General features: G+C 39.7%; 1 protein-coding gene across 2 annotated transcripts in view; it reads right to left on the reverse strand.

Annotated features, from left to right (window-relative positions):
• The window catches only part of SH2D4B (SH2 domain containing 4B), an 81202-nt gene that overhangs the window by 56808 nt on the left and 10719 nt on the right, over positions 1 to 13675 (reverse strand). The window contains exon 2 of one of the 2 annotated variants that reach the window (XM_038140522.1): positions 5968 to 6156. The exons of the other annotated variant lie outside the window; for it this stretch is intronic. Coding sequence (XP_037996450.1) covers positions 5968 to 6156 — 189 coding nt within the window. The remainder of the gene's footprint in view (positions 1 to 5967; positions 6157 to 13675) is intronic. 2 annotated transcript variants of the gene reach the window in all.

Consider the following 13675-nt stretch of genomic DNA (forward strand, 5'->3'; position numbering starts at 1 on the left):
CACAGAATGAACAGGGAGCTATGGATCATTTTCTGCACCAGGCTCTCCTGATTAATGCAGCATGCCAGGTTTGCACTGACTCCTTTTGTCAGGCACACAGGACCACGGAAGCAAGGAGCACTACACCCTACAGTAAGGCTTTTTAGCACCACAGCAAACAAGTGGACTCAAAGGTTATTGAACTGCCGTCGGTGTCTGGCTAAATCCACTGCTGACTTGAACACATGGAGTTTTCCTGTACCTTCCAAATCCTGCTCTCAAAACCTGGTTCCTTTGTCCTTGAATGTTTTAGTCATTTATGTAAAAAAATGGCAAAATCAGCAAGAACATATTGAATTATATTGGGCAAATCCCATTCTCCCCTTGGCCACAGTTCTGCCCTCTTTCCATATCAAGTATTCATGAGTTTGCAGACAGCCACAACCTCATATCATTACTGAGGCACAGTATGTGGGAGAAAGTCCAACACTGCTGTGTCCAGACAGGCAGAGGAACACGACGCTGCAGAGAAACACAGCGATGCCCTCCGTGCCAGAGGCTCACTAACCCAGCAGCCTCTCTCAGAGAGCGGCTGATGCCAGATGTCTCAGGCAACAGGAGCACTGAGGATTGCAAGCCTGCAGGAGAAGGCCCCAGGTAGGCAGCAATATTCTGCTGTCACTTTTCTACAAAACAGAGAAATCAGCTGCAGGACAAGATATAAAACGAAAAAGCACAGACATGTGGCTGATCATAGGCGGTGAGAGAAATCCCTTTGGATTTGATCCATCTGATGCATACCTAGGTTATCCAGCAGCTGGAGGTCTCTTGATAGGCCCAGGTTCAGAGAACTGAGTTCCGAAGCTGCTGTCTAACCAAACCTCAGCCCTCAGCCACACCAGGCACAGGCCCTGAGCAGCTCAGTTCTGGCCCAAGGTACAGAGCATAACAAAGCTGCAGCATATCTCAAGCTGCTCTACACTGTGAGTGTTATATTAAAACTTATCCAACGACTTCAAATTAGGTGGCTCAGTACCCTAACAAAAATTGTTTTCATGTTCTTGTTCCTGTTCTCTTGTCACTTTTCCATCCATATCTGAATTGGAAACAAAGGACAGGACTGTACAGAATTCAAGATCACACAATGCCAGAAATTTCAGAAATACTGAGGTCTGATGTCCCTGGTTAGATCCATATCCAGTGATACAGAGAAAGAGACACTGAACACTGACAGGAGCTTGTCTCCACAGGAGATAAAATCTTAGCTAAGTATTACCAGGGTCTGTAGAGGCCTGAGCATAAATAAGGAATATAGTTCAAAGTTCAAAGTCAGAAAAAATGTCACTGCATGTCCACCCACTGAAACACATGCTCACTCACTGGCCTTCCTCTGACACTGATGTATTCTCCAGCCATCCACTTGGTATATTTGAGATACTTGCTTCCAAACAGGATCATCTATTCTCTAATGACCTTTCTAACACAAATGTCATTTAGATAGATAAATTATTTTCTAGCCATGCTGTGATAAGCCTACCCTATTTTCTCCCAGCTTCACTTGTTAAGGACAGGTAAATAAGAGCATTTACAATTAGCTCCCATCTAAGCACCACGAGCTGCGGTTCACAATGCATAAATGGCAGAAATAACAGCAGCAGACCAGCATTGTCTCCCCTCCCATGTGACTGTCCTTCAGCTCAATAGTTTTTGAGATCTGATTTTGGGAGTGCTGACACTTCTGGATACTGCATCAGTGTCAAAACCGAAATTGGCAGGGCCCTCCACTTCCTCCCAGCTCAGCTGTAGTGGCTAAAGAGCTCCAGCCTAATCACATAAATATGTTTCTGTGCAAATTGCAAAGCTGCCTGTCAGTCAAATCTCAGAAAATCCCAAAGGATCTTGAAATTTTGAGGAGACTTCTCTCAGTGATTTTAGCACAGTAGGAACAAGCAAACTGTTTTATTACAATGAAGATATATTCCTGAAACATCTGCCCAGGAGCAATTTGTAAGTGAATTGAAGGTGGACCTCCAAGAATTCAGCTCACCTGTGATGCTATTCCAGCACCAGCCAGCAGTCATTATTCAATTTAAGCTACAAAAGATTTCCTTCACATTGAATAAGCTCATTAAATGCTGTCATTTTGGGAGGACCCATATGACACCCAAATTCTACTAATAATTTTAGGCAAGGTACAAATAGCAAAAAAATTGGGAACAATTTATTCAATATAGGAATAAATATAAAGGAAATACTTCATTCTGAAGTTATGTTTATACTTTGCTTCCCTTTAGACATCAATCTGTCTTTTTTAATTGGCAAAGAAATTAAAACCATTGAATAATCTGAACACATTTAATTCATCCTCAAAGTGAAATAATTCCTTCAACACTGACTCACTCTGATACTAATTTCAATTTTAACCTTTCCTCAAGACACATGGAACCAAACAATCCAAATACAGAAGCAGGCACCATTTAGCATTACGTTTCGCAGGTGACTAATAATATTTTTTTTAGAAATTAAGAATAAGACTACACAGATGGGTACACTATTTGGCTAGCTAAACACTCTCAACAACTTACTTTTTTTCATGGTTTTCTAAACAGCAAATTTCATAGTACTGAATAGGACATTTATGGACAACCTGTATTCAGTAGCACTGCTTTAAAAAGATTGCAGATCTGGGGCCTTTGGTAGTTAGTTTTCAAACAATTAAAAAATGATCATGTTAATGAGCATTCCCTAAGTCTGAGGATAATTTTAACTCTAGCACAAGGAGTGTTTTCTGACCTGCATATGCCAATCTTTTTGCCCACAGCTCTGCGCTTGTGGTTTCCACAGGGCAGCACACTTTAAACACAAGAACACTTCATCCTTTAATTACCATAAGAAGTCAAAATTGAACTCACAATCACTGCTTTGTTTTGAAAAATCCAAGCCTTTTGCTTACTGCGTGCGCATATCCCACTGTAGCTAAGCTCCTGAATCCATGGGGAATTGCAGCAGCTGGGGTAGAGAACTCCACATCAAGCAGAAGGCACTTTCCAGAGCACTTTTTTTTAGAGAGGTGTCTACTAACAGCTTTTGTCCAACTTCATCGTATCCCATCCCAAAGAGACGGGAAGAAAAGTTTTCATATGTGGCTATTCCAACTTTGAAGAAAACAGAAGGATTTGAAAGGCAGTGCTATAAAGATAATTCCAGTTAAATTAGTACAAAATTATTTTATACAAATGCTATGTTGTACTCAAAAACAGCATCCATGTTTTCAGAAACTCAGCACAACATTAGCAATATTGAAGTCTCACATCTATTCTACTCTTTCATGCTACAAAAATATCTATAAACTCAGAGTAACTCCTGGCCTAAAAAAAGCAGCATGAACATAAAACGTGTCATGCAGCAGAGTCAAAACCAAACCCACAGATGAAAAACCTCAGATCCCTCAGTTTCAAGGGAATAAAGATCATGTAATTGGGGTAACTTTTCATTTCTTGGTAGCCACTAATTTAAAACAAGAATAAAACCACTCTACATTCTACACTGTATAGCAGGGGAAGAAGGTCTGGAAATTCACTTTTATATTAAGAGCAACTTAAAATTAAGCAGCTTCAAGGTCCAAAAAATTATGTCAGTCGTCTTCTAGGAAAAAAAAATTAAGATAAAGAAATATTATTGGCATCTACTCTGACCCCTTGAATCTATAGGCAAGACTATTGCACAGTAATTACTATTTTATATCCATAATTTGCAGTTGGCTTTTTTATCTTTTCTGTTTTAAACAAGAAACCATCTTCACTGAGAGACCATTTAACATCACATTGTGGAAGTGTGCAGTAGAAATCAATTACAAGTATCTGTACAGGTAATGATCAGCACACCTGAAAGAAGCTATATTTTCCAACTCCGGTGCACATCAGTTCATGAAAGCAAAAAAATATTTGCAGCAGAGCCAGATGCCTGACTTGCAAATCTGATTCCAATAGTTCTTCGCTACAGTTATGAAGAAAGTAGAAATATCCTAACAGTGGGTAAAACTCAAGCCTAAGCCATACCTTTAATTGGCAATTTAAGAAGGTAAAATGGAAATAGGTTTTTGTGAAATTTAACTCAATGTGCATTTGTGACTACCTTTGTCAGAGCAAATATAAGCTATAGGGTACTCTGCTGCTCTCCTTTCTCCTATTACTTACTAATCAGAAAATTATTTACCCAGAAAATGGTCTCCTGTAGTAGGAAGCTGAACAGGTTTAATGTATAATTTATATATGGAAATGTAGGTGTCAACACTGTGACAATTCATCAGATAAATATTTTTGCAGTTAGTTTTCTGTATCTGCCTCCCTCAAAGAATGAGCATGATACAGATTATCTCAATGATATGATGTTGTTTTGGTATTTGGAGCTGAACTGCATTTTTAATTTTTTCTCAGCTACAAATCAATCAAAATGAACAAGGCTTTTGTGCTGTATGAGAGAGGTTGTTATGATGCCATCCCTCTCAAGAGGGCCATTCACAGTGAGAGCACTAACAAGAAAAAACTAAAAATTAAACAGAATTAGGTTTTACAACATGCACCTTGCCATCTCTGAGAGGTCATTTTCAACTCCTGCTGTGGCTGACAAGGTTGTTCTGGTCATTCCCCCCTCCTTTTAAGGATACTGTTGTAACTTAGTCCAGTCATTCCATGCAGGTCTGTGCTTCAAGTGAGTCTTGGAAAATAGTTTTGCTTTGAAGCACTTTTCTAATAATAGTCTTTGAATTGATAACTGTCTAAAGGGCACTTTGTAAGGTTCAGAAGCTCTAGATATTTCAAGTCTGACGACTGAATCCAACAATGTCCCGGTATTGATGTGTTTCTACCATGGGTGTGTTCAAATAAGCAACATTTGAAATGCTGATTGCAGTCCCATAACCATTACAGAGCTTTCTCAGAATCAGCTACCAGAAGTTATTAGAAACTTTGAATATTCAAGCTTTAATAGATTTAAAGACAAAGATTTAAGATCTTTGGCAGGGAAATGGTTTACGTATCTCTGTCATCTCCTTGCTGAGTGAGGAATCACTGTAGTTACATTTCCAAGATGAAAAGGTTTTGTATCTTACACCAGCCTAACAGCTTCTTCCTATGAATAGGGGAAAGAGCTGGAAAGGCACTTACTCAGAAAAAAGAGCAAGGAATTAAGTATTTCTATTTATTTGAAACCACTTGGACCCAAGGCCGGTCAGTTGAAAAAGGCATTTGGAAAAGTTATTTTCTGACGTTTCTTCCATCACTGTTCTATTCGCTTTTCAAGTCAACACACATATCAGCATTCATAGCAGCCTCCGGGAGGAGCTCCATATTTTAACTACATATTGTATGCAAACACATTTCTGGTTTCTTCTCTTTGGTTTTGGTCATTGGCTTGCCACACTATTACCCTATTCCCTAAACATAATCTCTTGGAGACTATTTATAATACAGTTGGAAATTTGGTCTCATATGGTATGGCTTTATTGGTGTTACATTTATTCACAAAGAGCCCTTCATAACAAGCTCAAATTCATTAAATTATTTCCTACTACAGCCAGATGGAAATATTTAATGCCAAGTCAAGAAACTGCAACAGCACAGGCTTTTGCCTGACCTAGAGTGAGGGGTGAGGATGGCAGGTGAAAAAAAAAAGCCTTTGGAGTAGAGGAGAGACTTGGTCTTGATACATCAGTTACCACTGACAGAACATCAGCAGTACTCCTGACTGAAACAGGCACTTCAGAACAATTCCCCTCACTCGATCACTAAGATACTCCCCAAAGAAAGGACCAGCCTGGAGATACGAGGAGCAGGGACACATTGCTTTTGCAGTCGCAGACTGTCATTGTGCCCATGGGGACAGCTGGCACTCAGCCTTGCAATATCTTCAAGATGCCTGCTGCACCACAGCCAGTTGCAAGCCCACCATCCCCAGCTCTGAAGCATAGAAGGAAGTCAGAAATCTTACTCTGGTTGCGCCTTGCTGTCTTTCTCAGCACAGCCTCCTCCATTCGGGCTTTTTCTTCCCTTTCCCTCCAGCGCCTCAGCTGCTCTTCTCTCATCTTGTAGAATAAGATCTGCTTTTGCTCTTCGTTCAGCTCTGCCAGGAGCTCAGGGTCAATATACATATCACGCAAAATTTGCTGCAGCATGATGACTCAAAAAAAAAAAAAAAAAAAAAAAAAAAAAGATAAGGAAAAACAAAAGAGAGAGAAACCCGCTTCCAATTATACCCACTACAGTGACAAAAGCCCACTGATGGCACTCCAGAAAGCAAACTGCAGCACAGGAGCTCTCCCACATCTGCCTGCCCAGGAGAGGTTTGATTCCTGCTCTGGCCCTTTTTGTGCAGGCATATTCCTTGTCTTGACAGGGACAGAGTTCTTCTTTTATCTCATCCTCCAAATGTAGGGACAGGTGTCAAGTGAATGTAAGAAAAATGAACAAAAAAGGCTAGGGAAAAAACATAAAATGAAAAGGTTGGGAGAAAAAAGTAAAAGCCACTTGAGTGCTCCTGACTGCAAGCCAATAAAAATAAGGGATTCTTGATTGAACCCAGCAGCTTTGCTCCCTTGAGCAGAAGGAAATTCAACATAGAGAGTCTCAGAGTTCCAGGTCAAGCAGTTCCCTTCAGCAGCAATACACTCCCAAGGGCGTGAGCGTTGCTCAGGGGTTTAAAGTGATGTCATGGTTAAAAGTATCACCTACACCAACAATATCCATGTCACTTTGGGAACTGATCTCTCCTGATAAGACAGGAGTTTGCATATTATTTCTCAGTCTAGCCTGTTAACCAGTCTCAACAGAGTAAGGCATGTTAGAGGTCATAGTTACCTGGTGTTGACAAATACTGTCATGCAGTAAATTGACTAAAATGCTTCTAAAATTAAAAGCAGATGTTACAAAAGCCACAAGAATCTTGTTATCACTTTATAAATAAATCAAACAAGACTAAGTTCTCACCAATTCACACAGGCTATGCAAGCCCTGATGTTAATTCATTTTCCACTTGGCGACTGGAGAAAGTTACAATGCTGCTCTTCCAGGAGATTATAGCTCTTTACTATGTAACTATTTTATCAAAATCAGCAAAAATATTATTTCAGCACTAGGGCCAACAGCCATTTAATTATGTAAAAACCCAAACCAAACCAAAGCCCAACACACTAAAAAGCAAACCTTCTGGATTTGGGAGCCTGTTTTTGCTGGGCAGGGGCTCAGCTCCTCTGGGGAGGGAGGGCACACTGAGGGCACACTATGTGGGACAAACCAAAGTGTGGCCACTCAGAGGCACAACAAAACTCAGATCACATCAGCAGGCTGAGCTGCACCCCACTGCTTGATTTTTACACAAGGAGGAAGAGAAAGAGCAGGCCTATGTTTCCTCATGAGAAACCTGCTTTATAGATAAGGAGCTATCAAAGCCCTGTATGACCTCCGTGACCTCATATTCAAAAACATCCTGCTAATGCACACCTATATGTCCTTCTTTTGAGGAATGTAAAATACTATTGCCCTAATTTAGGTGGAAAATCAAACTGATATAAACTAAAATTCCGGTGACGACATTCTATCACCTGGAAACATAATGCCAAAGATGCTGGAATGATGCCTTCAGCTGAAACAGGATTTCAGAACCCACCATGTATGGGCTGTAACAAGTGTAGTCCACATGCTACTCTGCAATTCAGGATTGGTCTTGTGTACAGATTTTGTCGCCTAAAATAAAATGCTTTTATTATTACTACTATTTTTTAAGAAATACAGCTTGGCAAGAAAAAACCTAGAGTAAGAAATATTTTGTTATGCTTCTCTATTTCACTCAGTCAGGTATAAAAAGGGGAGACCCTGAGGGGGTTGGCTTTTGTTTCTCTGCTTCTATTCAATTATATTAGAGCTGTGCCTCCACATTTTGGCACTAATTGAAAAAGACTCGCCTTTGCAAAGGCTTCAGGGCAAGCAGTTTCACTGTTTTACTCATTTGTCATCATTCTTTATTTTATTTTGCTTGACTTCACAGACCAGAAATTAAATCCCGATCAGAAGCTATCACAGTGCAGAGAACAAACTCTTCATCATGGATTATGTGTATGTAAGCATGTCAAGTAGCACCATCTCTGAACAGCATACAGCTGCAGAAGCAGCTCAGGATGGAGATACAAGACAAGACAGAATGCAAACAAATATTCAGGCAACTATTTGTAATGTTCAATGAGCAACCACACATGAAAAACAGCAAGAGCAAAGAGATGAAATGACACTTCACGAACAACCCATTGCCTGAAGGTTATTCAAGAAAAATATTTGATGATTGTAACCAAATGATCAAGTGGAATTAATCTGCATGGGAATTATTTTTTCTTTAATAAAATAAAAAGTCACATGTGGAAGAGTTATCATCCAATCACAGCAGCAAATCCAATCAACTTCCTTGTCGTAGATTCTCTTTGGTTTGCAGCAAAATAAAAAATGGAAATACCAAGGAGAAGAAAGATAAAGAAACATCCCACCTGATGTAAGCCAACATCCAACAGAAGTAGAAACAAACATCATAAATTTTGCCACTAATTTTTAACCTATTAGACGCTGATTCTCATTGCAGTTCATGTTTCCACAAATATTCCAAATACATAGATGGAATTATCACAAAGAACTTATCATGATCTCTCCATATTGCTCAGAAAATTAAGCAAATCTATGAAATCCAAAATAACCTTGAAGAAACACCAAACCTACTATACCAACTCTTGCTATTTCTAGGATTAGCTCATATTTTGTAAAGTGATGAGCTCTGCAACTCCAACCAACACAGAGTCAGAAAACTCAGGGATAGGAAATAACTCAGGCAAAACAAAAAATAAAATTTTTATTGCAAGATAATTATTCTCGCTCCCCTTCCTTTCCCAGGCCCTATTAATATATAGATTAATGACTGAGAAGAGCAGGGAAATTTGTAGTAAGGATGCCTGCCTCCTGATTGTGGCCATCCATCATCTTTCCAGCCTTTCTGAGAAGTGTTTTGAATAGTTAAGGGGTACAATGAACTCTCCATTGCTTTTCCACCTTGGTTACCCCTAGTTCCATAGTCCAAGCTAAGCTAAAATCATTACAGAAACATTACAACTCAACAGCCTATGCACAAAATAAAAGTGACTATTAATGGAGTTCTTTGTTGGCAGTTATTACCTTACAAAAACTGCCACAATACATGATGCCCTAATTAGTAGCAGTCTCTGCACGGAGCCTGGAGCTGTTTAAAATTTAAGCTTGGAGTTTCCTTTAATCTTAAATGGCATCTTCTGGGACTAGACACACTCTGCCCCACCTCTGGTGTAGCATCTTTCTGGCTAAGCACTCCTCAATACTGCTCCTGGAATCCATCTGCTGGGGGAAGGGGAGGGAGGGAGAGCAAAAGGTACAGAAAAACATTTTCATTTAATTTTTAAGGGGAAATCCTTTATTGACTAAGGGCTGCAAATCTCTTCATCCATTTTCCTCTGACATGTGCATCTTCCATTCCCTGAACTGAACAGCTCACTGGCAATGCTGATTATTGCTGAGCCAGGAGAGCAGCATTTGTGTTTTATGACACAGCCATATAATCTACTCTAGCCATGTAATTTACATAAAAATATTGTGCTATAACCTACACATTACAGGGGAAGAGAGGACTGCAATGCATCTCTCTCCTTAAAGAAAGATTACTATGATTAGGAAAATACCAATTAAAATTATTTTCTTAATATGATTAAGAATAAAAACCTAGTAAAGAAAAAAATGTGGCAATCATGTTTTCCAGACTCTGAACTCCATGGTCTTAATCAATTTCTTGTGGGTTTACATCTTTATATTTTTCATTTTTTAAGAGAAAGGAGCATGCAGTATCTTAATTTTTCAAGTCCTGCTGTGTCAGCATCAAAAGAAGAACAGTAGAGAACCTGGAACCAAATGGTGCAGGAGGGAGTTGACCATGTAAAGGGGAAAGGTAAAATTAACATTTGGTTGAGGTCTCCAAAACCCTACAAATCTGTCACTACAAAAGCAAATGTGCTTTGGCATTCCCCATGAACCAGCCTTATGTCAGATTTGAAGTTGCTGTTAATTAAAAGCTAGAAAAAACCAAAACCAATTGAGAACCATCCCTTCCCCACCTCCTCTATCACAGATGGGCACAACAAAACCTGCCTGATTTTACTCCATTTCCATAGTTAAGTCTGTGGCTCCCTCTAAGGGCTGAAATGAGTTTCTCAGCAGCACAATCTGCAGCTGGGTCAGAATGATTGTTTCCCTGAAGCTGCTATTCCATTACAAAGCACCACATAAAGCAAAAACGAGAGCATGTTTTTCCAGACCTTCCTTTTCAATAGAATTCTAGCATCAGTAAATCAGACTGCAGCATGTTTTGGAACAAGGACAGGCTTTGCATGCTCATCATCTTCTCTGTACTCATTCAAGATCGCTATTTCTGCAAGGCATTGTGTTAATGACAAAGAAAAGGAAAAGAAAAAAATGAGACATGTATAGCAAAATAAGAATCAAATAGATAGATTCAAACCTCATCTTCATGAAATGAAATGCAGCAAGAGAGCTACAAACCAATCCATGAGAAAATACGTCTTACACCGTCAGTCTTGCAGCTGCAAGTGAAACGATGCTAACTGGGGATTTTAATGGTGCAATGAAGATTTACAGTGGCAGGAGTCTCACCAGATATAGGGGTTTTGCTTGGTTTTATTTTAAATCAAATCTGTTATTCCTCAGTTCCATACAGAAATCAGACAATCACAATTACAGAGAGCACTGACAGTAGGGAAAGCAAAGGGATGGGCACTAACCCAGGGAAAGCAGTATTTGCAGTCCAGGGCTGCAGAGAGTAGAGCCATCTGTCATTGCTCCAGTCTCCCAAGGTTAGTTTTGTACTCTGCAACACTACCTGCCCTTCAGAAGGAGTCCCATCAGTGATCATTTTTGCCTGGCACTGTGGCAATCCTACCCAGCAAGATTACTTTAGGGCTATCCCTTTGTGTTCTGTGCCACAGCTGTCACACACACAATTGCACTGGAGCCTGTGATGCCTTCAAGGTTCAGCACAATTTATTAGAGATTTGGGGACCTGGGTGGAAAGGACAGTCCTTCGATTTTTCTTCAATTTGATAATAGATATTACAAATTCTGACCTGCATTACAAAGGTCTGAGAAGTATGTAGGACAATATATACTTGATGTTTATTGCTACTAATACACTAACAATAGCAAGACACAACAAAGAGCTGGCAAGTCCCATCATAATTTTTCAAATGGAGAATAAAGCAGCGACTGTTAAAGTAATTCAGAGTGAAAGCGAGTAAAGTAAACCAAATGAAAAAAAAGCTGAAGTTCCTTGACAGAGTTAATCTGAGAAAACATGGTAAAAAGGCTACAACCAGTGTTCCCTAAGCCAGGCACTGAAGAGAGAGACTTTGCAGAGGAAGGGCAGAAGATGATGACAGAACACTTCCACACACTGCGGTTAACTAGAACAGAGTTCTTGGTACTTCAGCAACCCCTCCCTGGGATTGTGCTGTCTAATTCAATTGGTGTATATCTCATTGACAAAACAGTAATCAAGCTCTTCAGGTTGAGCTCCCAGCTACAAATGGGGCAGACAACTTGGTCGGCAGGCAGCATGCTCTACTTGGGAAGAAATTACAGCTCACTAAGTGTCTGTAGGGATCTAACCTTATCAACTTAACAGGCACACTGGTAACAGCCTCCAAGGACTTCCTTTGTTCAAAAAGATATGCAGAATGCACTGCCTCCTGCTCTCCTATTTACACTTCCTTGCTCACATCAGGACGCTATATTGCATTGCACAGAACACAGCCTGTGCTTACACTGCACACTGCAGGCGAGCTTTGTGCTGGCTAAGTGCAACATACATCAGCCCATCTGTTTCTCAGCAGAAGTCTCCAATGGAGACTGAAGGAGGCCATCCATGACCCTTCAAAGGTTGAAAGAAATGGTTGAAAGAAATGGTTGCCTTTCAACTCTGGAGTGATCGGCTTTTCTTAAGTGTCTGTACACCTTTTCTTTTTATTGATTTACCTCTATCTGATCTTTATAATGATCTGTTAACCAAGGAGCAAACTCTAAGTGCAGACAGCTGCCTAAAGAATATTGCTGTGGTCTGCTCTTCTTTCCCTGCCCTTCAGCACACACCTTTCCAAACCCAGCTGTCTGCATAGCAACAGCACACTTATCTTCAAGCAGGAATTCAGCATTCTCCTCCATATGAATTACTTGCTTTGTGTATCCACAAAGCCCAAAGAGACCTTTGAATTCCATGACCTAATTGCTACATGAAATTATTTCAGCATTTGTTATGTTTTCAGTGAAGTTCATTACAATAAGCTACCCAAGAGATATCATGCTCTACATTATGCGAGTTTCTTCTCTCAGATATATATTAACTTATGAAAATGCTCAGTAAGTTCACTTTTTTCCATCTCACCATAAGTGCATCAGAACATGTCATGTAAGAGCTAATTTTCTTTAACATACTCCCTGGTACCATTCAGCTGCATTATACATAATGCAGCAGTTGTAGCATATCAACTTCACATCACATCAGACCCTGCATTATGGCAGCTGAATTGATTACTTGTGTAATTGAAGGACACCAATAGGAAAATTTTTAATCATTTAAGTGATTCATCAGCTTTATGTATAAAATGTCTCACTTTAGTGTCACCATGCAAGTGACTTACTCTCAGGCTGTAGCATTTTAAGCCACTTCTTATTCTTGTCATCTTTGTTTGCAGTACAATCCTACAGATTTATAAAAGGCAGAGCATAAACTGAATGCTAACTGTAACGAATTTCTTTTGGCTATCAGACTCCTGTTTGCAAGACCTAATAAAAATCCAGCTAGACAAAAGCAGTTTTGTTTCTGATTGGAGTTTTTGTGGGTCTGGTTTTGTTCTGTTGTTCTTTCTTTAATTGTAATATTTCACTCACCGAAAGAGTGAGTTTGTTTTCAAGGGTCAGATGGAAAAATCCAAACACTTTCTATTATATTGTACTTTTATTTTCAGCTTCACTTGCTGCCCACCTCCTAAGGTAGCAAAACCTCTGCTGCAAAAAAGTGCCTAACTTGCTGCTGCAGATCACATTCAGCACTTTCCATGTGCTTACACTGAGGTGCTGTTCAAAAGTTTAAAAAGCAGTACCTAGAGGATTTTGAAAATCCTTACCTTTTACTCAAAGTCTTATTAAGACCTTCTCCACTGCTGTCATATACCATAGAACAAAGAGTAGCTCAGGACATTCCCGAAACTTACTTGATTTTTTTTTTAAACTTTAATCATCTTCACCGTTTCAAACCACAAAACCCAGATTAAGCCTACTGGCTCATTTTCACAATACAAGCCTGCATAGCTTTGGCATTCATGTCTGTGCTCCATTCACCTGACAGAAAATACCATTTTCAAAGCTATTTGCAAAATTATGACAGATCCAAGTTTCACAATAGAGATGTGTCCCTATCAATCCCTTATAGCAGACTTATGAATTAAGAGCAGCTCTATTTCATTCTCTCTGCCCTTGTCATATCCTCAGTCATGAGAGTCACCTCCTCATTCTTTTCCAACAGTATCATGCACTGCACTTCTCCAGGCTTTTATTTTCTATGTTTCTTC

Source organism: Motacilla alba, chromosome 6, assembly GCF_015832195.1.
Source record: "Motacilla alba alba isolate MOTALB_02 chromosome 6, Motacilla_alba_V1.0_pri, whole genome shotgun sequence".
Classification (NCBI taxonomy): Eukaryota; Metazoa; Chordata; class Aves; order Passeriformes; family Motacillidae; genus Motacilla; species Motacilla alba.